The following is a 25,763-nucleotide window of genomic DNA, read 5'->3' on the forward strand; positions in this document are numbered from 1 at the left end:
CAAGAGCTGCATGTTGCTACTGACACTACTAATGATACAATGGGGAACTAATAGCCGTTGCGGAGCTGCTCCTGCTTCTCCTTGATAAAGTCCTTCATGGACTCGCGCGCGTCGGGATCCACGAACAGGAGCTTCTCCTTCGGCAGGCCCAGTTGCAAACAGCCCATGCGCGTCGCTTCATCTTGCGCATCGTCGAACAGCTCCTTTGAGAAGAACTCGAACATGACCGCTGTCGACGTCAGCGGATACACAAGTGGAGCTTTACATTCTTTGTTATCGAGACGGTTGCGCTCGCGATCCCACAGATGCAACTGGTCGGTGATGGACGCGTGGAGTAATGGTGGAGGGTGGTTGTACATTTGGGGATGCGCATGACTCGCGAGGTACGAGATGATTTGTGACGCAGTGATGCCTTTTCCCATGGCATTCTTGACGTTCTGCCGGTCAAGTTTGCCAACGACCAGGTTGGGGTACCGAATCTTGATGTCGACGAAGAGGTTGAGGATCTCGATCTCCAACTCGTTGGCTGATGTTAGCTGTCAAGCAGAACACAGCTCACAAGTGTACGCATAGATTTTGTAGTTAGTTTCGAGAATGAGGAAACGCTTGTCATCGGCACTCTCGGACCTTGACTCAGATAGGTCGCCTGAGCACAGCGAAGTTGCGAGGTGTGTCGGGAAGAACTGGTCTGGCGCGTCTGGCGAGCGATAGATGAACCCGTACTGTTCGAGGTCTTCAAGGATGGCCTGCGCGCGAGGAAAGCTCTTGGACGCGGAGTATCCCTGTCCCAGTTGCATACAGCCCAGCGAGAAGAAGACAGATAATACGTCTGCTGCGTTCTCGCCTCGATGCTGCTTGCCGTAGATGTACGCCACGAGGACGTGCCACAGCTGGGTCTGGCGGTCTTGCAAGAGGAACGAGAAGCCTTCGGCAGTCATATCGAGGGTGCTGTATGAACGCCGCGAAGTGGGATGCCTGCAAACGTCAGTTGTAGTTGGCGTTTCCGGCGTACAAGTCCTTCATAAGCCCGGCATTGCAGAGTAAGTCCAACACAGCGTCCTGTGGACGCCTTCTAGAATTCCCCGACGACACCATGTACTTGAGAATGGCCTTTGGTCAGTTGACACCATAAGTCGGACGCACCTCCCACGAGTCTTCTCCGTGGCTGATCAAGTCCTCCTGGCTTGGGGCTGACCCGCCGCCTTCATACGGCACTCCGAACGAATTTGACGTTCCCCTGTCCGTCAGCTTCATGTCGAGGATCTAGCCGCCACTCCCGCAAACGCACAGTCCAGTGAGTGCATTTCTGAGTCCATGCTTGAAGGAGTCTCGCAGGGGCCAGTGGAACTTGGGCGCCTTGCCTCCCTTCTGCGACAACGGGTGGAAGATGTGACGCGCCAACGCCGGACGAATAATGGCTTCGGCACTGAATGGTTAGCCATCTAACTGCCCGTGGATAGACTTACGCTTCGGGCGGGAGGCGTTCGTCCATCCCGCAGAATGCCTTGAGCTCCGCACTCCTCATCGTCTGGTGCGACCAAACAACGTGCAGGATGATCTGCCGGCACACGGGAGGCAGCAGCCTGTAATGAATGAGTTACAGCCCAGGCATGTGCCTACCTCAGCATGCAAAGGCATGTTGCCTCCGACTGGTAGATGTTCTCGTAAAAGGTCGCAGGCTGGCTGTCGAGGAAGCGATCCAAAGGTGCCGTGGGTGATTGTTCCTCCGGCCCAGTGTCGGCGCGCGACGGGTCGCTGAACTTCTGTGCAACCATTTTTTGTTAGAGTCCTCGTCCTCGCGAGCGACTGGCTCCAGGCCAGAAATGAGGGATGATTGAGAACGGAAGAAGAGTTGTCTCTACCTCTAGTTGTGAGTTGAGTGGGTTGGCGTCAACTTCGAGAGACCTCCACTCGTCATAGATTAACGGAAACAAATTTATTAGTAGGTGTTGTAATCTAGGACCGGGACAACACCACCTTAGTCTCTGGATGACGCAGTGACATTGGCATCAACACTGACTCCTATGATTTTACCAACAGAGACGACCCCAGGACGGCGAGCCTTAAGAGGAACAAAAAGCCCTTACAGTCCTTACAGTGTCAGGGCTTCCAACATGCTGCTCAAAAGCACTCCGCTTGGGACCGACAATGGAGATCGAGTACGACCAGGACTTCCCTCCACGGATGTCGCCGACTATGGTCGTTCTAAGAACACTCCCAACGGCCCAGTGAAGCGAGTTGCCAAGCCAGTGCCCACCCTAATCAAGCGCCCCCGATTTCTTCTAAGACAAGGCCTCACCTGATCGTCCAGACCAAAGCCAACTGCAGTACAGTGTCAAGGACACTGAGCCTTGGCGCGTCCGTGCAATCGCAGTACGCTGGGTTAGCACCTGGTCATTGCTCGGCCACACCCTCAGCCTTCTGGACCGGGATATGATAGCTAACCTCCTGCTTAACGCACGAGTACCTCGAGCCTGATGCGCGGCTTCGCGTCCGTCTGTTCCCGCAGCAGCGTCGCTGTACCCATACCCACCTGGAGGGACATGTACGATTAATTAATGCCCTCGGCACTAACAGGCAAACTCCTGGCCCAGCCTAGCAGCTGCCCGCGAGTGTGACGACATTCTATGAACCTCGTGCGAAAATTGGCGGAGTACGGCATGAAGTCGAGGTCGTCGATCTGACGTGCTCCGTTTCTCTAACTTTACCTATCTTGCTCTTTATGTCAATGTCGTTTCACCCGTTGGGATCGCCTCCTATTTAGCGTCCTTATCGTAAACTCTCTCGCGACGCGTGGGCGACGCCGAGATGGCTGAGATGAATACGCACTTTCTGAGCCACGGCGATCGTCTAGTGGTTAGGATTGACGCTTCCCAGGTGCAACAGCTCCGAGACAGCGTTAGACGTGGGTTCGAACCCCGCTCGCCGTAGATTCCGTTTTTGGTGCCATGGCAACAAAGCCGTTATCTCTCTTTGAATGTCTGAGCGCGTCAATGTACGTGGTGTGGCTCTTCCTTCCCTTATTCCTTCTTATCAATTCGTCATCTGTCATTATCCCTTCCTATCAAGAACCAGCATTCCCGCAATGCCCACGAAGCGCCCGGCCCCTTCGGGCTGCCAGTCCAGTTGGACAGAACAGGCGACGTCACAGGCTGTTTCGAACTGGAAGGCCGTGAGTCTCGAGCGTAACATGGGCCCACCCACGCCTTCAATTCGCCTTCCATCCGCCTTCCATCCGCTATCCTTCCGTCTGATAGACAGGCATGTACACCCTGGACAACGTGCGCACACTCGCGCTCAAACTCCTCCCACCCACGCCAACCTGAGTGACTGAAAGTCCCGAGCTCGCTGGATCTTCTCAGCTCTAAACATCCCCACGTTGACCTTGCACAGACGACGAGGACATGGCACAAATGGCCTACATCTGCGTCCTCGATCTGCGAATACGGTTGAGAACGCGGTCGTCGGCGGTGTTGCCGATGTTTCCAAGTTGCCCATCTACTGGGATCGTGTGGAACGTGATCTCAAACCGATACTGGCCCGTAACTGTTGGCTCAAGCAATGGCTCATCGACGACGCCGCCCAGCTCGGCGCGGTGGTGGCCAACATTGTGGTGGCGTGGACGGCCTTAGTGCCATGCTGGTGGACGAATAAAGGAGGAGTGACAGAAGGTAAAGCAAGACTGAATATTGTTGTTGAGTGTACTCCTCGTACACTTATCAGTTGAATATTGATGTTGTGTAGCGTAGATCAGGATGTGACAGTGTACAGCACAGTAGTGTGCAGGAGATGGCGAACCAAGAACAGGCGTGTTTCAAAAGATGAACCTTGTCAGATCCAGTTGAGAAAAATGCCTCCGCTCCGGTATTTGGACCAACCTCCACCGCTCATTCTTTCGTTTCTGACCCTCATCCATCATCCGTCTTCCACCTTCCTTAACACATCCGCCATGGCAGATCGCACAGATGGACGTTTCAAGGACAAGGAGGCAGCGAGCATCAAAGCGACAAAGTTTCCCGCGCACTTCAGCGAGCGGGTCGATCTGCGCAAGGTCAACATTAGCGTGCTGCGCCCTTGGATCGCCAAGCGCCTGATCGAGCTGATGCGCGTGGAGGACGACGTTGTTGTCGAGTATGTGTACAGCATGCTGGAGGACAAGGACAAGCCGGTGAGTGCAGAGAGTTGGAAAGGTGGACGGATGGTTGGCTGGGATTGATGTGGGCGCGGCTTCACTGATGCCTGGGGGAGAGGGCGACAAGGGGAGCAATAGGGAGAGCCTTTGGAGGCCGTCCCCTCTAGGCGAACCTTACGTGATGGCCGGCACTGAAGAGGCGAGGATGGTTGCGAGTATCGTGAACAATTCAATTAATTGAACATAACGTCCGCTAACATCAGCTCCCCGACCCCAAGAAGATGCAGGTTAACCTTGTCGGGTTCATGGACAAGTACGGTGCTGCGGCTTTCATGGACGAGCTGTGGAAGTTGCTCCTGAGCGCGCAGGCGACGGTTGGCGGCGTGCCGGCGGAGGTGAGCTTTCCTGCCCGGGATTGAAGCTGACATCAGTTCATCGAGGCCAAGAAGCAGGAGATCGAGGCGGCGCGTGCTGGAAATGTAGCCAGCGGCGACCTCGAGGGCCAGATGCGTGCGCGATCTGACGCCCTCGCCGAGCGCGACGGAGGACGGGTGAGTGTCCGAGTTTGAAACCCGGATGTGGTGGACGGCGCGCAATGGCGCGTGGTCATGTCCGCGGTACGCCGGCTCGTGGTGTCACCGGGCTGATTCATGCGAATGCCGGAGAAGCAGAAGATTCTCAGCGTCGCGGCAAGCAGCCCGTTTTGAAACGTCCAGAGTTCCGTGGCTGCCGGGGAAGGCTTCCGAAGCACTCTGATAGCCGAATGCGGACAGAGCTGACATACAGGGCGGGTACGGACACGACAGTGGGCGAAGCTGGGAGCCGCGTGGAGGCCGTGGCCGCGGCGACCGTGGGTATGGCGGCGGCGGTGGCGATAGAGGATGGGAACCGCGTCGCGGAGGATGGGGAGGGGGCGGTGGTGGCGGTGGTGGCGGCTACGGACGCGAACGCGACAGCGGGTGGGGTGGGCGCGGCGGGCAGAGGGATGGCGGCTATGGGCAGCGGGATAGCGGTTATGAGCGGGAGAGTGGCTACGGACAGAGGGACTATGGAAGGGGTCGCGAGCGCGAGCGCTCCCCACCGCGGAGGAGGTCGCCAAGCCCTCGGAGGCGCGAGGACCCTCCGCTTCGCTCTTCTCCGCGCCGTCAATTGGACGTGCCCGTCAAGCGTGAGCATAGCCCCATTGACCGGGATGTGCGCCGACGCCGTGAGCGTGAAGACACTCCTCCTCGCCGCGCTCGTGATGATACACCACCGCGCCGTGCTCGGGACGATGTTCCGCTGCGTCGTGCACGTGACGACACCCCTCCTCGCCATGCACGCGAGGATACGCCTCCTCGCCGGACGCGTGATGACACCCGGCGCCAAAATGATGACTCGACGCCCCAGCGCCGTGGTGGTGGGGACGACGACACGCCTCCTCGACGTGCGACGCGTAATGATGACACGCCTCCCCGCAGGGCAGCACGCGATGACACGCCTCCGCGTAAGGCGACACGCGATGACTCAACGCCTCCCCGTCGTCGTCGTGATTCTACTCCTCCTAACCGCGAACCTGAGCCTGAGCCGGAGCCGGCCGGTTCCCACTCGCCTGAGAAGCGCGCCGAGAAGAAGAAGAAGAAGGAGGACCCGTTGGCCAAGAGCCGCTGGGCATAGTGGATTTGTGTGGAAGCATGCATGTGCATTAGAGTGCGCGCGTGCGCGATAATCGGTGTTCTGGGTTTGCGAGTTTAGGCACGATCAGGGACTGAAACACGAAAGACGAGCGTGACATTTTTGGCTTTTGGTGCAGTGGCGTCAGCTTGCCCGACGTGCCGTGCCGTGCGGGCTCGGTTAGGGAGAGAGGTGAGTAGAGGGAAGATTGCGACGAGACCGGATCGCGTGTCGTGTGGGGGTAGATGAATGGCGATGAGGAGACAAAGGACGTTGTTGAGGTCATGTTTCTTTCCCATTGTGCTACTTGTGCATAAGAGAGAGAGTGTGTTTTGTGTTAAGAGAGAAGGGTTGTCGATTCGGAGAGTAATGGAGGAAGGGATGAGGCCCTTACACTCCCCTCTCAGCTCCCTTTGACCGCCCCGCTCAACCCGCAGCCACCCCCTCACCCCCTCACGCCCCTCATTTGAGACTGTTACCCTGAACCACATCCTCGTCGACTTGCATTCAGCCAAAGGACATGTTCATTCCATCATCCTTGTCTTCTCCTTTACTTGATTCTCCATTCTCAACTCTCAACTCCTCTCAACCCTCAACCTCTCAACCCCTCAACCTCTCAACCTCTCAACCTCTCACCTTCCCCTCCCTTCCCCTTCCTCCTCTCGCCTCAGCACCAAGGCACAATGACAGCCTCTAATATTCCCTTCAACGTCTCGGAGCACTACAAGGTGCACGAGGTGATCGGCGAGGGCGCGTACGGTGTTGTCGTGTACGTCGAATATCCGGTTTCTCAAGCTGGAAAGCGGACAGCACGAGCGTACAGCTAGCGCTCACACCAGTTCCGCGGTCCACATTGCATCGGGGACCAAAGTCGCCATTAAGCGGATCACGCCGTTCGACCATGCCATGTTCTGCCAGCGCACTCTGCGCGAGATCAAGCTCCTGCGGCACTTCCGGTGAGTCGCCTCACAGACGAATCGGCTTTGAGAGCAACAGCAGCGGGACCCGCCACCAGGTCTTTGGTCATGACGCTGCTTACTGCTTAGTCAGGCTTGGCTGTGCTGATGCAACGCGCGTGACAATGACTGACTCTAGCCACGAGAACATTATCGCAATCCTCGACATCATCGCGCCCCCCAGCTTTGACCAGTTCCACGAGGTTTACCTCGTCCAGGAGCTCATGGAAACTGACCTGTGAGTGCTGTGCCGCGGCAGCCCGTCGGGCTGCCGCCCCTTCCAGTCACCGCCGAGCAATTACGCCCCAGCCCCACGCAGTGTACTGCGCCAAACCGCGCACTATCTGTCCGACACACCCCTTCCCTCTCTCCAGCAACGCCCAGCCATCGCTAACCATAGGCACCGCGTCATCCGCACGCAGGAGCTGTCGGACGACCACTGCCAGTATTTCCTGTACCAGACGATCCGTGGGCTCAAGGCACTGCACAGCGCCAACGTGCTGCATCGTGACCTGAAGCCTTCTAATCTCCTACTCAACGCCAACTGCGACCTCAAGATCTGCGACTTTGGCCTCGCGCGCTCGGCTGCCCTTCCCCCTCCCGACGCTGGGCCGAACGGAGGAAACGGCTTCATGACAGAATACGTCGCAACGCGCTGGTACCGCGCCCCAGAGGTCATGCTGTGTGCGTTACCTATGACAGAGTGGCTGAGTGGCAGAACTGACGCCAGCATTCCAGGAATACTCCAAGGCAATTGACGTTTGGAGCGTCGGCTGTATCCTCGCCGAGATGAGTGAGTCGCCTTGCCGCCAATCACTAACCCAGTCAACGGCAAGCCCCTCTTCCCTGGCCGCGACTACCACCACCAGCTGAGTCTCATCCTCGAGTGTCTCGGCACACCGACCATGGACGACTTTAACGAGATCACGTCGCCGCGCTCCAAAGACTACCTCCGCGCGCTGCCGTTCCACCGCCGCCGCGACCTGCGCGAAATGTGCCCCAAGGCCAAACCCAATGCGCTCGACCTCATGCGCCGCTGTCTCACATTCTCCCCACGCAAGCGCATCACCGTCGAAGAGGCTCTCGAGCATCCCTACCTCGAGCCGTACCACGACCCGTCCGACGAGCCGGGCGCCGAGCCCCTCCACCCCGACTTTTTCGACTTTGAGAACCGCCAGAGCGCGCCAGGCAGAGAGCAGCTCAAGGGTGAGCTCACTGTTTCCTTTCTTGCACAGCTGACACCAGCCCTCATCTACCAGGAGATTCAGCGTCCGCTTAGCGACGCATAGACGGCCGACCTCCTGCCCGCTGTACTCCTTGCAACGACGGTGCTGTGCACCACCCCACAACGCCCAATTTCAACGCAACTCTCGCTCAGCTCACGCCTCCATAATCGACATCTCGTATCTCCACGCTTTCCGTATGGTCGGGTACCGGCGCCGTAGAGCCGCGACCCGTTGTATGCATCAGAATACCCCCTTGCTCGGCTGTTAGTGAAAGTATCGTAATGACGCGACGCTAATGACGCTCATGAGAATGACACTAGATCCCAAGATGAATATACAACACTCTATTGACTGTCCTGACGCTGTAACTGGCGGGGGCTTGTAAACAGGGCACCAACAGTTGGTACTCGGGAGTGAACGTAGGAGGATGGAGAGAGTGCTGCCGCTGCTTCGAGAATGATGACGTTGACGCATGTTAATTCGGCCTGAGGCCGACGAGGTTGGAATTGTGTCCGGGTACTGTGAATTAGCACCAAGCAGTTTGTGGTACGAGGCATGGCCCGCTGTGTACGCACCTGGAATGGTAGAGAAGTCGGGGTCGCCCTGTCGCGCATGATTGAGTACCTCATACTGGTGCTGAGTGTCAGAGCGGTCCGGATGTGTGGCTCGGCTGGCCGAGACAACTGGCAGCACCATGGTGGCAACAGTATGGCCACGCCACTCCGCCGTACTCACCCCGCACGAGTGACAAAGGCTCTGGGAGCCGTCCGGCCCGGTCAGCCACTCTAGTGACTGGGTCGTGTTGCAACCCGCGCAGCGGTAGACGTCGCGCGGCCCGGTGTGGATGTAGGGCCGCGGAGGGCCCGAACCCATGTTCACGCCTGGACGGGGAGGCGGTAGCCGGTTTGGGCCTACACTGGATGGCATGCCGTTGTTGTTGGTCTGCTTCAGCTTGACGTCCTGCTTCTTCATTAGCTCCTGTCGACGATCCCGGATTGCAGCCATCTCCTTGTCCGCCTCGGTCTGCTCAACACCAGGAGGCGCGTGACGGAACGTTGCGTCGAGACAGGGTTGCGAACTCTTTTCCAAGTCCCGTATGCAGTTGCGCACGATCACGGCCAGGCGTAATATACGGGTGTGGAGAAACGGGGGAGGGTGGGTCGGCGTCGGGTTCTCGCGGGACGCAGCGAACGGTTCGAGATATCGAATTATCTCCCCCAGATACGTCGAGAGCTGTCGTGTAAGCGTATGATCAGTACGACGCTGTCTTACAAGATTCATCTCATTCTCGTATGTCAGGTTGCCCGCACGGCGCAGGTCGGCAAGAGATTCAGGCATCCCAGTGGTTGAGGTTGCCGTGGCGTGGTACTTGTTTAATGGAAGGGTCGAGATACCCTCGAGGCCGGACAAGAACGTGTCGGGTTCAACAACAAGGCTCCAGCCTTCCTGAGGTTGGCCGATGAGCAGAGGATCCGTTGGCGGTGCCATCTGAGAGGGTAGAGCGACTGGCAGCGGGTCATACATGGCGGTATTTGTTGACGGCGTGAAACCAAAGTCGACCATATCGGGGAGGTTCAACTGCGAGTTGGCAGGACTGGGATCCGCGTTGTTCTGCGTCGATGGGGTGGGCTTGGCGATCGTGTGTGGGGGGATTGGTGGGCTGGATGTGGGCTGGCCCGCATCCGAGGGCTGCTTGTGTTCCGAACCAGACGCGCTCTCAGCGACGACTGGGCCTCCACCGTTGCGGTCCGCGGCCTGGTCGAGCTCGACAGAACCGAACGGCCACGGCGCGTTGCTGGCAAAGATGTTGGCCTCAACATGTGAAGGTAGTGGTGGCACGTTGACAGGATTCCACTCGTCTTGAACTCCGTTCCGCTGGGCCCCGCTGCCATCCATGATGGGTTGCCCTGTGGCGCTCGAGGTGGATCCAAAGAACGGGTAGGTGGGAGGCTTGAAGTCTTCACTGCGGCCTGCTGAGCCGGTAGACGAGTGGTGCGCATGTCGCGAAACTTGTCCGCCAGTACCACCACCATTGGCGCCGTTGCTTGGTTGACCTCGCCCGCTGGCGTCTTGCCTGAAGCTTGGATAGCCATGAGGGAAGGTTGGTAGGGGCTGTGGATAGTCAAAGTTGCCGTAAGACATGGACGAGGGAGGTTGTGTTGGCGTTGGGCGCTGGGTGTGTGGGTGGTGATATGTCGAGTGTTGATGAGGTGGATGGGAGGGGAGGGAGGAGTAGGAAGATTGTTGTTGATGTTGTAGTGGTGACGGGAGGTGGGGAGGGCGCTGTTGCTGCGAGTGTGACGAAGGGTAATTGTTGAACTGGCCGGTCGAATAGCTAGGTCCGCCACCACCGCTGCCACTAGGGCCAATGTTGGATGTAGTGTAGGCTCCTGCTTGAGAAGAAGTTGGGTCACCTTGTCGAGGCAAGGGCAGGTACGAGCTGCCTGGGCTACTTGAGGACGAGGCGTCGTGGTGTGGTCTGTGGTAGGTGGCCATTGATGGATAGCTGTTTGACTGGATTACAGCTATGGACGATCGTGAGAGAGGGAGGATGAATGTGTTGAATGTTGAATGCGTTGTTGGTGGGGGGGGGGGGGGGGGGTGGGGGGGAGGGGAGGGAAGGTGAATAGTGAATGAGAATGAGGGGGTCCAAGGAGGAAGGAGGAAGGAGGGCAGAGGGGAGAGGGGGCAAGGTTGGCGACCAACTTGTTGTAATGGTCTATTACTTGAGTGGTTTAAAGTAATGACTTTGGATTACAGCATAGGCTAGAAACAAACAGGCTTGCTTAGCTTCTCTGATCAAGAAGCTACCTGTGACTTGCTTTCTCTCCTCTCTCTCTCTCTTTCACTGTTGTGGGGAAAAGGTGGGAGGACTGGATAATCGATCGACTTGGGTGAAAAGCAGGGTAGTTAGGGAATGGGTAACAGGCAAGGCCCTTAGAACTAACGGGATTCGGCCTAATAATTCAAAGGTCTCTAAAGCTTTCGACCAATTTGAATCTACCCAGTCTAGCCTTCTTTTTCGTGTAGCGCGATTGCAATCTATTCAAGGGCCGAAAGCGCAGCGAAACCCGAAATGCCAACGAGTGAGGGCGAGCACACTTGCACACTAACGCGGAATGAGAGTGATCAGAGGGATGACAGGACTCGGGGCTCGGGGCTCGGGGCTCGGGGCTGGGGCTGGGGCTCGGGAGGCTCGGGCGACGACCGTACGGTGAGGATCACACCAAACGCTGTGTAACTTGCCAGGGTCGAGAGAAGTGTGGAGGTGGTGGTGGCTTGAGGACAACAGGCAATGTTGATGACGGTGATGACGGTATTGGTGGGGATATAGAAGGAGAGAAAGTCGCGACCCAGTGTCGAGCACGGGCTTGAGGGCTACAGTAGACGGCCCGAGGACTGTTCGGAACGAGGGCACGAGCACCGAGACAAGGGCGTCGCGGGTTTGTGCTACGGGTGAAGGGTTGACGGTATTGAAGAAGCGTCGAGTCTTCTGAACCGAATAACAAGAGGCTAGAGCGAGAGAGAGAGGGAGCGCGAGAGCGAGAGAGAGAGAGAGAGAGAGAGAGAGAGAGCGAGGTAGATATGGCCAGTGCGAAGGAGCTCAAAGGAGAAGTTACAGCGAGGGGGAGAGAGAGAGAGAGAGAGAGAGAGAGAGAGAGGGAGGGGGGGGGGGGAGAGAGAGGGAGGGAGATGGATGAAAGGGGAAATGAGGCAAGACGGTGTCGAGGGGAAGAGGGAAGATGAGTAAAGACATTGCCCAAATACATGACAAGCTCGTCTCCCACGCCTCTGCGCGTCGACACGACACGTCTGATGTTGTGGTTTCCTCTCTCCTCTCTCCCTTGTCCCCTTTGCCTGTTCCTTGTGCACAGCTCATTCTGTCATGGGCCTCATCGGCAGCCTCATGTCCTCACGCGTCCGCGTCCGATTCTTCCCAAGCCACCGCCCTTTCCGGTTCCTTTCCTTTCCTTTCCGCAGGCGTCTAGCGGCTGTCGTCTGTCGTCTGTGTAGACATGCCCTGGCATGCTGACATGCTGGCACGATGATGGTGGTATAACCGATGATATAAGCATGTTCCCCAGGCTCTGCGTTAATACGTTCCTGCAAATGATGACGCCTAGCATGCCTGGGACAATGTGGGCCGATGTTACTTTCAGGTTACCTGAATCGTCAGAGCTTTGAGAGCCTGAGGACTGGGGAATTTGGATTTGCCCACCACTCAACCCAATTCAAAGGCCTTTTGGTTGTTACTAGTTGAGATTGATGATGTGGTTTACAAGGCAGTTCACACAGTTAGACACAGCCTCACATCCTCAAAACACAGAGGACAAATTTTGCAGGAGGCGATGCGTCGTCGAGCATGCATTCCAGCAACGGAGCCTGATGCAGTATGTAGTTGTCTCGTTGTCTCTGGTGAGCACCGCTGGGACAGTGTGGGGTATGTGGGAAACCTCAGGCATTGTCTTCCTGACGCGTTGGGGAACGCTGGAGGCAGCATGAGATTGGAATCATTGTGTCTCTTGCCGTCAGACCGTGGAGCCAAAACTCAAACCACAGCATTGGCCAAGCACCTCCACCAGGCACCTCCACTTGCGAAATGACGCCGGTTTTTTCATTGCCTCCACTCGCCATCCCATTTCATCTACAACAAGTCTTCTAGCTATGAGCCGTGCGCTACCATACACCATACATTCCAGCTGACGAAAGTGACCTTCTCTGCGCGTGCGCTCGCCCCGCGCGTGTCCGTCTCGGGTATCCGGCGCTCGACGGGATACACGCGGCCCTTGAAGCGGTTACGCCGTGACGGGGCGTCGGAAGAGATCCTGGCCGCGACAGTTGGGCAAGTCGCAGAAGCCAAGCCGATTGGCACGACCCGTCGCAAATCGGCTCCGTCCCCAATCCCCCGCGCACGTCTGGACTATGCGCGTCTTCTGGAAGATCCGGCGGCAACAAAGCTCAACGTGACGGAGCGCGGTATGCCTTTTGCCGAGGAGCACGTTGAGGACCTTCGTGATGCCCGTGCTTATGCCATGGAGATTGGGAGAAAGTTGCAAGAAGCGCGGGCGGAACACGGCGCCATCTCGTCTCTCTTCCGCGACCAGAACAAGAAGAAGGATAAAAAGCAGGCAATCGCCGACGCGCGGGTGATGAAGGAGCGCGTGCAGAAGCTGGAAAAGGAGTCTCGGGAGGCCGATGACGAGCTGTTCGACCTCGGATCGTCCTTGCCCAACTTTACGCATCCCGCCGCACCGAGGGGAAAGGAAGAGAATGCGGTCGAGATCGACAGGTTTGGGCCTGAACCTTTACGGACGGATGAGGCGCGCGATCACGTCGAGATTGCCCGCCGGTTTGGATGGCTCGATACAGGTGCGAGTGCGCTCTCGACCGGCGCGTCGTGGCCATACCTCCGAGGAGCGTTTGCTCAGCTCGAGCACGCACTCGTCGGGTATGCAATCAGCAAAGCCATGGCGGTGGGGTATCAAGTCGTGTCCCCGCCTGACGTGGTCATGGCTGACATTGCTGCGCGGTGTGGTTTCCAACCTCGCGATGGCGAGAACGGACCGCGTCAGACTTACTTTATTGAGCAGGAGGAGGAGAACAGCAAACAACCGACGCTGTGCCTCGCGGGCACGGCTGAGATTCCCCTCGCGGCCATGTTCGCCAACCAGGTGCTCTACTCTGCCGCTCTTCCTACGCGGGTCGTGGGTATTGGGCGTGCGTTCCGCGCCGAGGCTGGAGCACGCGGTGCCGACACTCGAGGCCTGTACCGCGTCCACCAGTTCACCAAGGTTGAGCTATTTAGCGTAACCACTCCCGAGGAGAGCGAGCAGGTCATGGAAGAGATGCGGGCGCTACAGAAGGACATTGCGCAGAGTCTAGGCTTGAGTGTGCGGTGAGTGGCGCCTTTTCCGTCCAAACAAAACTGACAGCAGCGTCTTGGACATGCCAACTGAAGAACTCGGCGCCTCCGCCGCCCGGAAATACGACATGGAAGCCTGGATGCCCGGCCGCGGCAAGTGGGGCGAGATCACCAGTACCTCGAACTGCACAGACTACCAGAGTCGCCGGCTGCTCATCCGCTACCGCGACGGGGACGCGGGCATGCGCTACCCACACACTCTTAATGGGACGGCGGCGGCTGTTCCGCGCCTGATTGTTGCGCTGGTGGAGAACGGGGCGCGGTTCAAGAATGGCGAGGTGGTTGGTGTTGATTTACCAAAGGCCCTTCGGCCGTTCTGGGTTGGTCCGGAGGCGTTGGAGGGGGCGGGGGCGGGGGCGGAGGGGGCGGCGGAGGAGGGCGTCATTCGGTTTGTTTAGGATGTCATAGGAGAGGTCATAGGAGAGCACTATTCTACATCGCATCATCATGGGAGGAGGGGGGAGGGAGAGGAAGGGGGAGGGGGGGGGGGGGGGGGGTGAGAGAGGAGAGGGGAGAGGGGAGAGGAGAGGAGAGGGGAGACAGAAGACAGGATGAAAGGAGAGAAGCCGGCCGCAGCAACTACATGGAGGCCTCATCGATCGTCGTAGACCAGACAAGTTTGCCCCATCCCACGCCCCCACGCTTGCGCAGCTCAAGCCGGGCCGACTGGAATTGCCACTCACTCCTGTATGAGACGCGTCGTAGGCGACAAGGCATACAATGTGTATTGCTCGGAATGCTCAGGATCGGATTTGTATTGTTACGGCTTATCAGGGCCGGTATGACAGATCAGAAAGATCGGCGCCCACCATGCATGTAATAAAAAGAACTGGATCACATCGCATCGCATCGCATCGCATCGCCCACATCTCAAGCTACTAGTCGTGTTTGTTGGACAGTGAGTGGTGGCTGTCACTCTGCTACGGCGTACGCCACTCTTCTCACTGACGCCAGCCCCATCGATCACCCAGCGCGAGACAAGAGACCAGAGACCAGAGATACTTTACCACATTGCCCTCGCCCGCATCGAACCGCATCGCTCACCTCGGGACGTGCATGTCCATGTCCATGAGCAGTTGCATTTACATGTGCATGTGCGTTGTATCCCAAGATTGTCCAACAAACCCAGGGTCACAATAAACAAAGGCACTACGGTAGAAATCGATGTGGCGTGGTGACTTGCAGAGCACAGACCACTAAACCACGCGATCGGTCACGCGGCGGCAACGACAGACCAAGCCGCCGCCCGGGTACCCGCCCTCCCCACACCTTACGCCGTACATCGCGCCGAGGGCGAGGTGGCGCATGGCGCAATACAAGAGCAGGTTGCCTTCCGTTCTGGAACTCGCACTTCCTCCTTTCTCCTTTGCTCTAAACACTTCAACACCTCTACCAAACCGTCAACAGCCATGGCCATGGACAGTCACTCACCCATGTCGGTGCGCGCCATCGCACCGGCGTCGGACATGGCCACCTTCAAGTCCGCCACCTCCAACCCTAACCCCAACCCCAACCCCACCGACACCAGAGGGCCCATGCTCGACGCCGCAGTCTTCCCCCACATTCTCGATTCCGTTGTCAACTTTGCGTCCACCGAGTCACTCGTAGTCCTCCGCCAGACGTGCACGACCTTACGTGACCGCACGCGCGCCATGCTCTACGAGCACGTGCTCTTCCTTCCACTAGGCAACATGGTCCACATCCTCACTGCCTTGCCACCATACCTTCACCTCGGCACTTTCGAGGTCAAAGGACACCAAGTTGCCAGACCCGTCGATGCCACAGTCGTCACTGGACTCACACATACCCGCGTCCTCGATTTGTACGGCCTCCCTGTAATTTGGAGGCTGGAGGATCTTAGCATGCCGCGCCTCGACGTCATCCGGCGCGTGTGTGACCAACAAGGGTCCAAATTCCGCCACCGATACGCGGGTCAGTTCCCACCCGCACACACGGTCGTCGACTACATCGATATCAGCGAACGAGACTCACGGTATCTGTGCCCCGATACCCCAGTCACGCCGCCGTATGGTACCAAGCACCACATCGTTCACTTCTTTTGGCACCAGTGGGACCCGCGCGTTCCGTGGGTTGCCATGCGTCCATGTGAAAACACGGAGGCGAGCACCGTCGTCCTCCATCCATATGGTACGGGGGACGGGCCAGCCCAGCACTTTCAGACGCTCGGGGCTCTGCTCTCATCGGCGTGGCGGGGCACAATCGTCGGTGCCGAGCGCATGTATCCTCTACACACACGGGCTGATGGGGTGACCATCCCCAGCAGTGGAGGGGACAGTGCGCCAGAGTGCGCGAACCCAGCCGCACCCGGCTCGGCCGAGATGCAGTTCGAGACGTACGATTCGTGGGTTACAAGCTTCGGTCGCGCAACCCAGCCAGCGCCGGAGACGATGGCCGCGTGCTACGAGTCGGCGAAGATGCGGCGCTCGCGAATTGCCGCGGAGACGACGGGCGCAAACTGGTGGGAGAAGTAAGAGTTGTCCTCTGGTGACGCCAATTCCTCGGCCGAGACCATGGCGGCCTTGTGCTAGTCGCCAGTGGCCCCAGTGACTTTGTTATCACTGGGTGGGATGGACCAAGATGCGGGTGATAAGTAGTGTAGCGCAGGGTGTGTGAGTTGTAGTGTAGATAGTCAGATGTAACGCCGTTGTGAACCAAGAGGAAGGCAATGCTGCATGATCAGCGCTTCACTCTTCCGAGGTTGACTCACCTTCCCTCCATCAATTGATCAACCAGTTCAGTCACAACTCGTCTCGGGGTCTGAGCCTGCTCGTCGCAGCTCGGTCGAGGGGTAAGGTAGCAGATGTTGTTGCGCCTGCTCCCGACACCGCGCATCCACCATGAGTAAGGAGTCCAGCCCGGGCTATCAGTGAGGTATCGCCTTGCCTCATCAATGTCCTCCGCGGCCACCTTGCCTCATCAAAGTCCTCCGCGACCGCCTTCCCTCATCCAAGTCCTCCGCGACCACCTTGCCTCATCCAAGTCCTCCGCGACCACCGACCCGCGGCGCAGTTCAGGCGCCAGGGTGTACGCGTCACGTCAGGCCAAGTTACGTTGGGAATGAGAGGTTGCGAGTGTGAATGCAGACCGTAGGCGCGTAGGCGCGTATGAGCAGTGCAGTACCGTGTGATTATGTGGTTCATTGTGTACATGACGATGTTGTGAGAGTGTGAGAGTGTGAGATGGTGATATTGTCAAGATGTCAAGATGTAAGATGTAGGATGTAAGATGTCGAGTGACCAAGATGTAGTTTGAAACCGCAGACAGAGATGAGATGATAGATCAGGCGCCCGATCGTGATCAGTCAACATAGGTCAAACACCAGATTTGAGCTTTGGGGCCAAATCTGAACCCTTAACTCAATCCAACCCTGCGTCCATGGTCATTGCGCCACCTACGCTCACGACGCGTCCAATGCACAGTGCAACTCCGGGATCACTTGTCTCATCGCGTGGCGGCTGAATCAAACCCGTGCATAGCGCCGACCGACAAGAAATGTCCATAGACGATGGATGGTATGGGATGAGGGCTACAACGAGCACCTAGTGTAGTGCGAGGTGTATGGGAAGGAAATGGAATGCGTGCGTGTATGCGAATGTCCTTAGACGAGGAGCGCGGCACCGGCGACAATGGCAACGACAGCGGCCACAGGGCGGAGCGAGAGCGAACCGGAATTAGTGCCAGGAAGAGCGCCGACAGTAGCGGCTGCGACGCCGTGCGTCGAGACGTCGGTGGGGATGCCGGTCGGGAGGTTGTCCGAGTAGAGGGTAATGCCGGTGCCGTTGACGCCAGTGGGCCGGACGCCCAAGGAGGTGGTCGGGTTGGCGCCGACAACAGAGGGGCCAGGGTTCTTGAGCTGTCCGTTACCCCAACCGACGTTCTCACCATTGACGACCTCGGTGTTAGGGGGCTGGACAGTGGTGCCGTCAGCTCCCGAGATGGTGAAACGCGTCGACCACGAGGGCGCGCCGCCCGTCGAGGTGCTGAAGTCAGCACCATCAGTCTAAAGAGTTCAGTGACGTACAACTGGAGGAAGTAGATCTGCGAGTAGGGGTCAACGTCGGGGACCTTGAAGCTGAACGAGGTGGTGTTTGTGGCATCAATGTTCTGGCCAACTGTCTCGAGGGGAATCATCTGCTTGTTGGCGCCGGTCATGAGCTGAATGGTCATAGGGTTCCAGACGCCGTTCGAGTCGGCGGTCCACGTCACGGCGAGGTCATCGCCGGGCTTGACGACCGTCGAGCCGCTGGGTTCCGAGATTTCGAGCTCAGGCCCGTTAGGGTCGCCAGGCGCGGTCGTCTGGACTCCGCTCGGACCGCCGGTCGCGGCAGGAGTGTCCGCAGAAGCAGACGGGGAGGCTGCGGTGTCGGAAGCGACGGCGTCAGCGGCGGGACTGGGCGACGGCGCGACGTCGCCGTCAGAGTTGTCGCTAGGGGCGGCCTGGGAGTTGTCGGTGGCCGGGTCCTGAGGAGAGGGCACTGCCGACACGGTGCCGAACAGTGCGAGAGCGACGACGAGGAGGGCGAGGAAAGTGGTGACGAGGCGCGGCATGGTGCACTGCACGGGTTGAGAAGGGGGAGAAGGGGGAGAGGGGGGAGGGAAGGAGGGAAGAGAGAATGTGGGTGAGTTGGACTTGGGAATTAAAAGGCGTAAGGCGTATCTACGCCAAGCTGTGGATTGCCTGATGTGCGAGGGAGAAGAAGAGAGACGAGAAAGATGGAGATGGGTTGGAGGGAGAGAGGTTGTAAGGTGAATTAACAACTAACTAACAGAAGTAATCAGACAAGTTGTCGCGTGGCGTGAGTGGTCAGAACCAAGTTCAAGTGGTGGCCAAGTGGGAGATGCAGTCAAGGGTCAAATGGATAAGGGATCCGGTACAGTGTGCGCAATTCGCAAACCTCTCTTTGGAACCCTTGACCCTCTTTGGCGAAATCCCTGAAAGGATAAAGGGTATCCCCAACGGCATCAAAATCTGCATGTTCCATCCTGCAAACTCGTATTCAAAGCTATTAATACCGCGTAGCCGCTATAGTAACTGCGGGCACTGCATTAATCACACATTGCACTGCTTCGTATTCAGAAGATCTAACATACCAGTGACCGTCACCACAGATCTCTTCACATCGCACACCAGCACACATCTTACGAGGGTACTGCTTTAGTCTGGGAGGCGGCTCTTGCTCCACTCTGTCTTACCTGGAGACTGACCCCTTGGCCCTTGGCCGCTTTTTGTTTGGCAGCAACCAGCCAGGAACTAACCGTTTTGCTCCCGCTGATCCCCACCCCCACTGACTTTGTTTGTGGCGATTCCATGGGATGTGACGTCATTACTACCGAGCCCTTTCTCTCCACTTCCATCCTCGGGCCAAACTACTCCAACAACTACTGCTTCCTGCCTTCATCCTTCGCCTCCTCAAGCTGTGAATATGCCCGAGAGATCCTACGGCAGTACGACGAACGTCGAGCACGGCACATCATCCTACGACGACAATGACGAGTACATCTCGGCTGACGTGTACCGCGCCAGTATGCGCCTTGTGCGCCTGCAGATGAGCATCCCGCTCAGCGTCCTCATCGCGCTCGGCACGTTGCTGGTATGTGGCGCCCTGGTCAATCCAAGCATTGGCGAGATCAGCCTTATTCATCCAACCCTCTTGACGCCAAACCACGAAATGGTTCTTGGATACACCGCCCTCCTCTTCATCCTACAGATCGGGTTCTGTCTCCTCCTCGCAGCGGCCAGCAGCGAGTGGACAAAGGTAATCCTAACCAAATCACAGAATAGGCTGACGAAAAAGAACTCGCTGGTCAAGGGTGTGGGGTTACGGCTTGCCGTTGTCAACTGGCTCACGGCCGCATGGGCTGTCACATGGACACTGTCGTTGTTCAAGACCGCCGCAATCATTGTCATTGTTCAGGCCATCATCGTCCTTAGCATCCACATAACGCTGCAGTCTTACCCGGCCTCTTTTGCGCATCCTTTGAATGCCATCTTCGTCCACACAATGATCAACATGCTGCTCGCACTCACACTCGGCCTATTGTGGATGTCGTGCGGTTTCGTCGCACAGGATTGGGTCATCGAGAGGCGTAAAGACGCCGCAACCTGGAAGTGGCAGGCCGTCGGCGTCGTCGCTGGCACCCATGCCGTCGTCTCCCTCTGGGAGTTATTCATGAGACAATAGTATGCTCTCCTCAAGGGTAAGCTGACACCAGCGTCCTCGCCATCTGCATGGAGTACCAGGTCCTCACACTGCTCTTGAGCGTACCACACGTGTACCCACCCCTACCGAATAACCCCATTGTCAGGCCACCGGCGTACGTCATCACGCTCATTGTGCTTCTCGCAATCCACCCGCTCGTTTGTCTTGCCGGATGGGCACTCAAGGGCTACAGGGAGCGAGAGGTGCGCATCGCACTTCAGGAGGAGGCTGAGGCTGCCAACGCCCGCGCCCGTCGTGCCGAGGCACGTTCTCCTCCCCCGCCACCAGTTAGTGCTGAGGTTGCTGAGGACGCTCCGCCTGCCGAGGCCAGAGACACATCGCTACCGCCCAAGACGAAGAAGAAGGCCGCCGCCAACCCCGAGGAGGAGCCGTTGCTGGAGACGTAGACGGTGGTGGCAAGTTTAGGCTACCCACCCAACTTTTTTCTGGCATCATTCCAGGACCACTTCAACTCAGGCGCCTAACCCCTCTTCCTTCTCGACCTTTGACCGTTAATAAATACCAGCATGTCATGCACATCGTCTACAGTCTGTATCCTCTCCTCACGTCTCAGGCCGTGATGGCGCTCTTGCCCAGCAGCGTCGGCACCGAGGAAGGCGGGATGAACCCGACTTCGGTGCACACAGCCGTAATGTGCTCGGGCGGCGTGAGGTCGTACAGCAGCGTAAGGGTGGAGAGCGACTTGGGCAGGGGCTCAGGAAGCTGCAGCGCCGGCGCGGTCGGGATGGAGAAAAGGTCGTGCGCCGCGCCGAGCTCGTTGTTCGCGAGGTCGTCGAGAGCGACGCGCTCGCTTAGCTTGAACGTCTCGACGCATGCGACGACAGGAACACGGTACTCCTTGGCCAGCATAGCGACGACGGCCGTTCCCGCGCGCGAGTGCAGCGCGCCGTCCGAATTGAGCGACGAGCCGCCGAGGAGAACGAGCGACGCGCGCGAAATCGCAGTCGCAGCGAGGGGAAGGAGCGTGTACGTGCAGGGAATACCACCCGCAGTGAGAGTCGCGAGGAGCTCACGGCCTTTGAGTCAGTCTTTGAGAAGGCTACAACTCACCTTCCTGAAGGGGCCTCGAGTCGACGACGACAACGGAAAAGCTGGCGTTGCGGTCCTTGGCCTTCATCTCGTCGATCGCGTCGAGCAGTGCACGCTCGACTACACTCGAGCGCGCATACACCACAATAACGTCGTCGGGCTTGATCTTCTCGCGCGCGTTATCGCTAATAACCTGTCCCGCAACAACGATACGATCGCGGATATACACATCAATCGCGGCGGACAGGGCGGCCTTTTGCGCGGTCTCAGTCGCGTCCGTCTCGTTCTCACCGAGCCGTGTAATCTCGCCCTTGAACCACCGGATCGCGTTACCAACACCAACACCCTTGGGCCGGCACGTCTCAAGGTACGCGATCATGGGCGAGATGTGCGAGTTGAGGTCCTTCCAGAACACGGCGTCCTCGGGACACACGTAGTCATGCACGACCTCGCGGAATGCCTCAAGAACAGCCATTGTACGCGCCGACGCACCGCGCAACGTACCCGACGCGATGAGGACACCGAGGCGCACCACCAAGGGATGAATCTTGCCCGACTCAAAGGCCGCTGGCGTGCCGGCGTCACGAGGGAGAGGGAGATGCGAGAAGTACTGCTGCGCAGGGTTGGGTGGAGCAGCGGGGCGGGTCGATGCCGCCTCGGCTGCAGCCACGGCACGGCGGTGACGCGACGGACCGGCGGGATTGCCTGCCGCCTGGGCCGTGGTGGGAGCAGCGGAGCCAGCCTGCTGCGCGGGTGCCTCGGGGGGTGGGGGAGGGCGGGTGGCGAGCTTGGCTGCACGACGGGCTGCCTTGTCTGCCTTAGCGTTGGGCTTCTTGTCCGCCTTGTCTGCCTTCTCTTTGGCGGGGGCGGGCGCAGCCTTCTCCTTCTTCGGGCTGCCGGGAGGCTGGGTAGGCAGCGCGGAGGGTTTTGATGGGGACGACATTTTGGGATCGGGTCGGTGGAGGAGTGAGTGGTGGTTGGGATTGGTGCGCGCTGCGCCTTGGGAGTCGCTAGATGTGTTTCACGAACTGCGGCGTGGATGAGTCGAGGAAGAGACAAAGATGAGTTGCGGGACGGATCTGCTGTGATGGCAAGCACAGTGAACTAGACTTTTGGAGTCGAAATGAACCACGTGGCTTTCTTAAGGAGTTGCTGTATTGGTCTTTCTAATGAGATATTTCAATTGCTCTCCTCTTACAATCCCACAACAGATGTGACCAAGATGCATCAGTCCGTCTGGACAGCGCGCCGTCCCCCGTCCTAACACTATGCAATGAGTGATATTACGCCTTGCCTTCCTAAATCGTGGGCCAAGTCGTCTCGAGCACGCTCTTAACACGCCAAGGCGAGTTGGGCGCGTTCGAACGCTCGAAAACAACATGCTCGCGCACGCGCTGGCTCTTCGTCTCCCGCTTCCCGTTTGGTCCAGTGGTCAGTGCCTGCGTCGTGTCGAACGTAACGCAGACCTGGGCGAGCTTCGGGCCATCGGCACCCATGAGCGGCACATACCGCACCCACTGGAGCTTGGGGGGCTTGTGTACGGTCTCAGTGGTCCACGACGCGTTCGCGCGCTGCATCTTGCTCGCGACGACCCGAGCCTTCTTCAGTGCCGGACCAGCTGCGAGGTTGGAGAGAGCCTTGGCGTCGGCGGACGCCTGAGCGCGGTTGAAGGCCTCGTAGCGCTCCACAAACTCGGGCATGATGCCCTCCATCGCCTTGCCGGCGCCGCTGAACCAGCCGGTCTTGACCCACGGCACCAGTCCCTCCTTGACTAGTGAGTTCACCCTGTTGTCAGCGGGGGCTTGAGGGGTGGTGTTGGTTGGCGGCGGGAGAGGAGTGAGGGAAGAGGTGGGTAGGAGTTACAGGTGAGTAGGAGAAAAGGGAACAAGGCAGCACTCACATCTGAGCAGTACCCATCTGGCGCTGGGCGCGCGCCTTGGCGTACTGGTAGTACTGGAAGGGCTTGAGGACCCACGCGAGACGAATCCACGTTGGTGGGTCGACGATGGGTTCTGGGGTCAGCGGTGGCGGCAGGGAAAAAGGCGTGGCGGGTCGAGTCTCCGAGCCCAGCGTAGCTTGGTATTGGACGAATCCAGCTGCCTCATCGTGATCCGTAGCGACAAAGGCGACGTACCCAGAATAATCGACTCAAAGTGCGCAGTAACGTCAATCCCACGAGGCAGCGACGCCATAACCCGCTCGCGGTTCTTGAGCTCCTTGTCAATGTTCTGCACCGTCCCCTCCTTAGCTCCGCGGAACGGGGAGGTCGAGAACGCGCGAGGCGCCGGGCGCGCGAGGACGATCGCGGCGCGTGATGTGCTCGCGAGCAGGCCGGGACGGAGGGACATGGTTGGTGTTGATGAGATGGCAACGTCTGGATATCGGCTTGTTCTGACTTTTGCCCGGGGACAAACGGGGCGGAGACGGGCTAATCTCCGTCCACGTGGCAGCGGAGATTAGCTCGGCAGGTGCAATTGGGGATCTATGGAGCCCTCGGGCCTGATCCATATCCTGAATCTCCAGAGCTCCAGAGTCCAGCGGGACGCGCTCACGCGCCACGTCTAAATGGTTCGACATTTCATCTCTCCACTCATCTACACAACACCATGGCCCAGCCCCAGTTCTTCGAGACCATCTCTAAGGTGCGTCGGTCCTCTGCGCTAGCTCAAGATTCCCTATACCAGTTGCAGCTAGCTAGGCCGTTCCCACCCCACAGCTCACACTCTCAAGCGCTAACTCCCAGTCCTTCGAGGACGTGCCCGTCACGCCAGCAGGCGTTGAGACGGCACCCTTCCTCGAGGCGTCGGAGGGTCTCGTCAAGATCTTCAACCTCTTCGGAAACCCGGCCTTTAGCGTCGTGCAGAACGACATTACCGGCAACATCAACGTGAGTGCGGACGCAGGCGGCCGTGGTCGCGAGACCCCGAGGTCCAGCCAGCACTCTCGCTCCCCGCCATGCCCGCTGACCCGCAGAAAGTCCGCACCTACTTCCTCGCCAACCCCACCGACGCCGACACGCTCGAGAAGCTCCTCGCCCACGACAAGGCGACCCACCCCAAGACCAAGGACCGCGTGGCCACCGACGCGCTCATGTGGCTCCTCCGCGGACTCAAGTTTACCGCTATGGGGCTGCGCATCAACCTCTCCAACGAGGCCGAGGAGCTCAGTGTGTCGTTCACGAAGGGGTACGAGGGGAGCCTTAAGAAGTTCCACGGGATGATGGTCCGGCCTGTGTTTTCGGTGAGTGGTGTGCGAGTCGAGTGTGGGTGGAGGCCGGTCCGAGCGCGTCTGTGTTTTGTGACTTGTGGCCACACATGGCGCACAGCTCCTGATCCTCCTGTGATAGATTGGCCACTAACCCCAGCTCGCTATGAGGGCGTGCCCGTACCGCGCCAGCTTCTACCCCAAGTTCGGGCAGCCGCAGGACGTCGTCATGGCCAAGCTTGAGGCGTGGCTCAAGGCGCTCGAGGACATTGTCGACCGCGAGTCCAAGGTCTTCAAGGACGGCGGCTACGGCGAGATCTAATAGACTAGACGTAGACGGGGTATGCATTGGGCAGCAGGCTAGCAGAGATGGTGGTATTAGATCAACGGCCTACTACAGCATGAGCGCGGCGCTGTGAGACTCGGGATACCTCCCCCCAACGGGGGGGAACTGGCGCATAATCTCGTCGATCTGCGCCATCTCCTCTTTGCTAAGTTTGATGTTGGCAGCCTCGGTGTTCTCCCTCGCGCGGTCGGGGTTCTTGCTTCCGGGAATAGGCACAACATATGGCCCCGTTGCGCAGACCCAGGCAATAGCCAACTGGGCCGTACTCAGCCCGCGCTTCTCAGCCATCGAATCGAGCACATCGACAAGTTGGAGGTTCTTGTAGAAGTTGTCCCCCTGGAACCGGGGACTATGGCCCTGGAAGCTCTCGGGTGGCACGTCCTCTGGCGTTTTCCACGTACGCGTGATGAATCCTCTTCCCAGCGGCGAATAGGCATAGATCGGAATTTTGTTGGCCGTAGACCATTCGACGACGGCACGCACGTCCTCGTCCCAGCTCCAGAGGGATACTTCGATCTCAACGACCGAGATGACGATCCCCGCCGCCGTAACCTTGTCCAGAGTTGGGGCACAGACTTCAGAGGCGCCGAGAGCATGGAAGAGCCCCTCCTTCCGAAGTGTGTCAAAGTCGCGGAAGAACAAGACGGGGTCGGCCCCAGGCCGGATCCGGGCGGGGAGATACACGTCGATCGGGACGCCCAGGCATTCCCTCGCATACGAGAGGAGGGAGCGGTTCAACTCGAGGCTTGGATCAGTTCTACCCTCCCGGTATGGGAACTTACTCAGACGTAATGTCCATTCCCGGCCCGATGCCGCCTTTCACGACAAGCTGAATCTTGCCCACGTAATCTGGGTACGTCTTGAAGAAACGTCCAATGAGACGGAGGTTATCGAACCCAGCTCCCATCTTGCCGGGGGGTCCGTTGCCGTAAAACGTCGCGGTGGACCATGTCGTCGCCCCCGCATCGGCGGCCGCTTTCATTGCGGCCATGGACTCTGGTTCGGGAGGAGGAGAGGGGGTCCATGTCAGTTGCATCAGGCCCAGGCAGGGG

The 25,763-nt window shown here is 58.5% G+C and overlaps 12 protein-coding genes across 12 annotated transcripts; 6 read left to right on the forward strand and 6 right to left on the reverse strand.

Annotated features, from left to right (window-relative positions):
• Window positions 1-47: 47 nt before the first annotated feature.
• Window positions 48-1,775, reverse strand: TFB2 (uncharacterized protein; the record flags this gene model as incomplete). Its single annotated transcript, XM_060601882.1, has 7 exons — window positions 48-526; window positions 560-975; window positions 1,013-1,110; window positions 1,144-1,237; window positions 1,289-1,426; window positions 1,467-1,583; window positions 1,621-1,775. 7 exons carry the CDS (start codon window positions 1,773-1,775, stop codon window positions 48-50), a joined length of 1,497 nt encoding a protein of 498 aa, XP_060458332.1.
• A 2,174-nt stretch (window positions 1,776-3,949) lies between these two features.
• On the forward strand, window positions 3,950-5,788 carry CcaverHIS019_0506960 (uncharacterized protein; the record flags this gene model as incomplete). The annotated part of the gene is made up of 4 exons (XM_060601883.1): window positions 3,950-4,168; window positions 4,396-4,527; window positions 4,564-4,683; window positions 4,919-5,788. 4 exons carry the CDS (start codon window positions 3,950-3,952, stop codon window positions 5,786-5,788), a joined length of 1,341 nt encoding a protein of 446 aa, XP_060458333.1.
• A 680-nt stretch (window positions 5,789-6,468) lies between these two features.
• tmk1 (uncharacterized protein) lies at window positions 6,469-8,030 on the forward strand (the record flags this gene model as incomplete). The annotated part of the gene is made up of 7 exons (XM_060601884.1): window positions 6,469-6,554; window positions 6,625-6,741; window positions 6,881-6,979; window positions 7,142-7,425; window positions 7,472-7,534; window positions 7,567-7,947; window positions 7,987-8,030. The coding sequence occupies 7 exons, from the start codon at window positions 6,469-6,471 to the stop codon at window positions 8,028-8,030; spliced, it is 1,074 nt and encodes a 357-aa protein (XP_060458334.1).
• Window positions 8,031-8,442: 412 nt separating this feature from the next.
• On the reverse strand, window positions 8,443-9,863 carry CcaverHIS019_0506980 (uncharacterized protein; the record flags this gene model as incomplete). Its single annotated transcript, XM_060601885.1, has 4 exons — window positions 8,443-8,486; window positions 8,543-8,603; window positions 8,703-9,200; window positions 9,240-9,863. The coding sequence occupies 4 exons, from the start codon at window positions 9,861-9,863 to the stop codon at window positions 8,443-8,445; spliced, it is 1,227 nt and encodes a 408-aa protein (XP_060458335.1).
• A 2,769-nt stretch (window positions 9,864-12,632) lies between these two features.
• DIA4 (uncharacterized protein) lies at window positions 12,633-15,090 on the forward strand (the record flags this gene model as incomplete). Its single annotated transcript, XM_060601886.1, has 6 exons — window positions 12,633-12,639; window positions 12,678-13,863; window positions 13,904-14,171; window positions 14,773-14,788; window positions 14,845-14,942; window positions 15,076-15,090. The coding sequence occupies 6 exons, from the start codon at window positions 12,633-12,635 to the stop codon at window positions 15,088-15,090; spliced, it is 1,590 nt and encodes a 529-aa protein (XP_060458336.1).
• A 209-nt stretch (window positions 15,091-15,299) lies between these two features.
• Window positions 15,300-16,382, forward strand: CcaverHIS019_0507000 (uncharacterized protein; the record flags this gene model as incomplete). The annotated part of the gene is made up of 1 exon (XM_060601887.1): window positions 15,300-16,382. The coding sequence occupies one exon, from the start codon at window positions 15,300-15,302 to the stop codon at window positions 16,380-16,382; it is 1,083 nt and encodes a 360-aa protein (XP_060458337.1).
• Window positions 16,383-17,509: 1,127 nt separating this feature from the next.
• Window positions 17,510-18,459, reverse strand: CcaverHIS019_0507010 (uncharacterized protein; the record flags this gene model as incomplete). Its single annotated transcript, XM_060601889.1, has 2 exons — window positions 17,510-17,891; window positions 17,933-18,459. The coding sequence occupies 2 exons, from the start codon at window positions 18,457-18,459 to the stop codon at window positions 17,510-17,512; spliced, it is 909 nt and encodes a 302-aa protein (XP_060458338.1).
• Window positions 18,460-19,334: 875 nt separating this feature from the next.
• Window positions 19,335-20,518, forward strand: CcaverHIS019_0507020 (uncharacterized protein; the record flags this gene model as incomplete). The annotated part of the gene is made up of 3 exons (XM_060601890.1): window positions 19,335-19,667; window positions 19,707-20,092; window positions 20,125-20,518. The coding sequence occupies 3 exons, from the start codon at window positions 19,335-19,337 to the stop codon at window positions 20,516-20,518; spliced, it is 1,113 nt and encodes a 370-aa protein (XP_060458339.1).
• Window positions 20,519-20,681: 163 nt separating this feature from the next.
• Window positions 20,682-22,104, reverse strand: tif224 (uncharacterized protein; the record flags this gene model as incomplete). Its single annotated transcript, XM_060601891.1, has 2 exons — window positions 20,682-21,148; window positions 21,183-22,104. 2 exons carry the CDS (start codon window positions 22,102-22,104, stop codon window positions 20,682-20,684), a joined length of 1,389 nt encoding a protein of 462 aa, XP_060458340.1.
• A 355-nt stretch (window positions 22,105-22,459) lies between these two features.
• On the reverse strand, window positions 22,460-23,509 carry CcaverHIS019_0507040 (uncharacterized protein; the record flags this gene model as incomplete). The annotated part of the gene is made up of 3 exons (XM_060601892.1): window positions 22,460-22,946; window positions 23,062-23,173; window positions 23,296-23,509. The coding sequence occupies 3 exons, from the start codon at window positions 23,507-23,509 to the stop codon at window positions 22,460-22,462; spliced, it is 813 nt and encodes a 270-aa protein (XP_060458341.1).
• Window positions 23,510-23,767: 258 nt separating this feature from the next.
• Window positions 23,768-24,687, forward strand: CcaverHIS019_0507050 (uncharacterized protein; the record flags this gene model as incomplete). Its single annotated transcript, XM_060601893.1, has 4 exons — window positions 23,768-23,803; window positions 23,905-24,048; window positions 24,135-24,401; window positions 24,526-24,687. The coding sequence occupies 4 exons, from the start codon at window positions 23,768-23,770 to the stop codon at window positions 24,685-24,687; spliced, it is 609 nt and encodes a 202-aa protein (XP_060458342.1).
• A 72-nt stretch (window positions 24,688-24,759) lies between these two features.
• CcaverHIS019_0507060 (uncharacterized protein) lies at window positions 24,760-25,702 on the reverse strand (the record flags this gene model as incomplete). The annotated part of the gene is made up of 2 exons (XM_060601894.1): window positions 24,760-25,456; window positions 25,494-25,702. 2 exons carry the CDS (start codon window positions 25,700-25,702, stop codon window positions 24,760-24,762), a joined length of 906 nt encoding a protein of 301 aa, XP_060458343.1.
• Between the last annotated feature and the right edge of the window lie 61 nt (window positions 25,703-25,763).

This window comes from Cutaneotrichosporon cavernicola (genome assembly GCF_030864355.1).
Source record: "Cutaneotrichosporon cavernicola HIS019 DNA, chromosome: 5".
Lineage (NCBI taxonomy): Eukaryota > Fungi > Basidiomycota > Tremellomycetes > Trichosporonales > Trichosporonaceae > Cutaneotrichosporon > Cutaneotrichosporon cavernicola.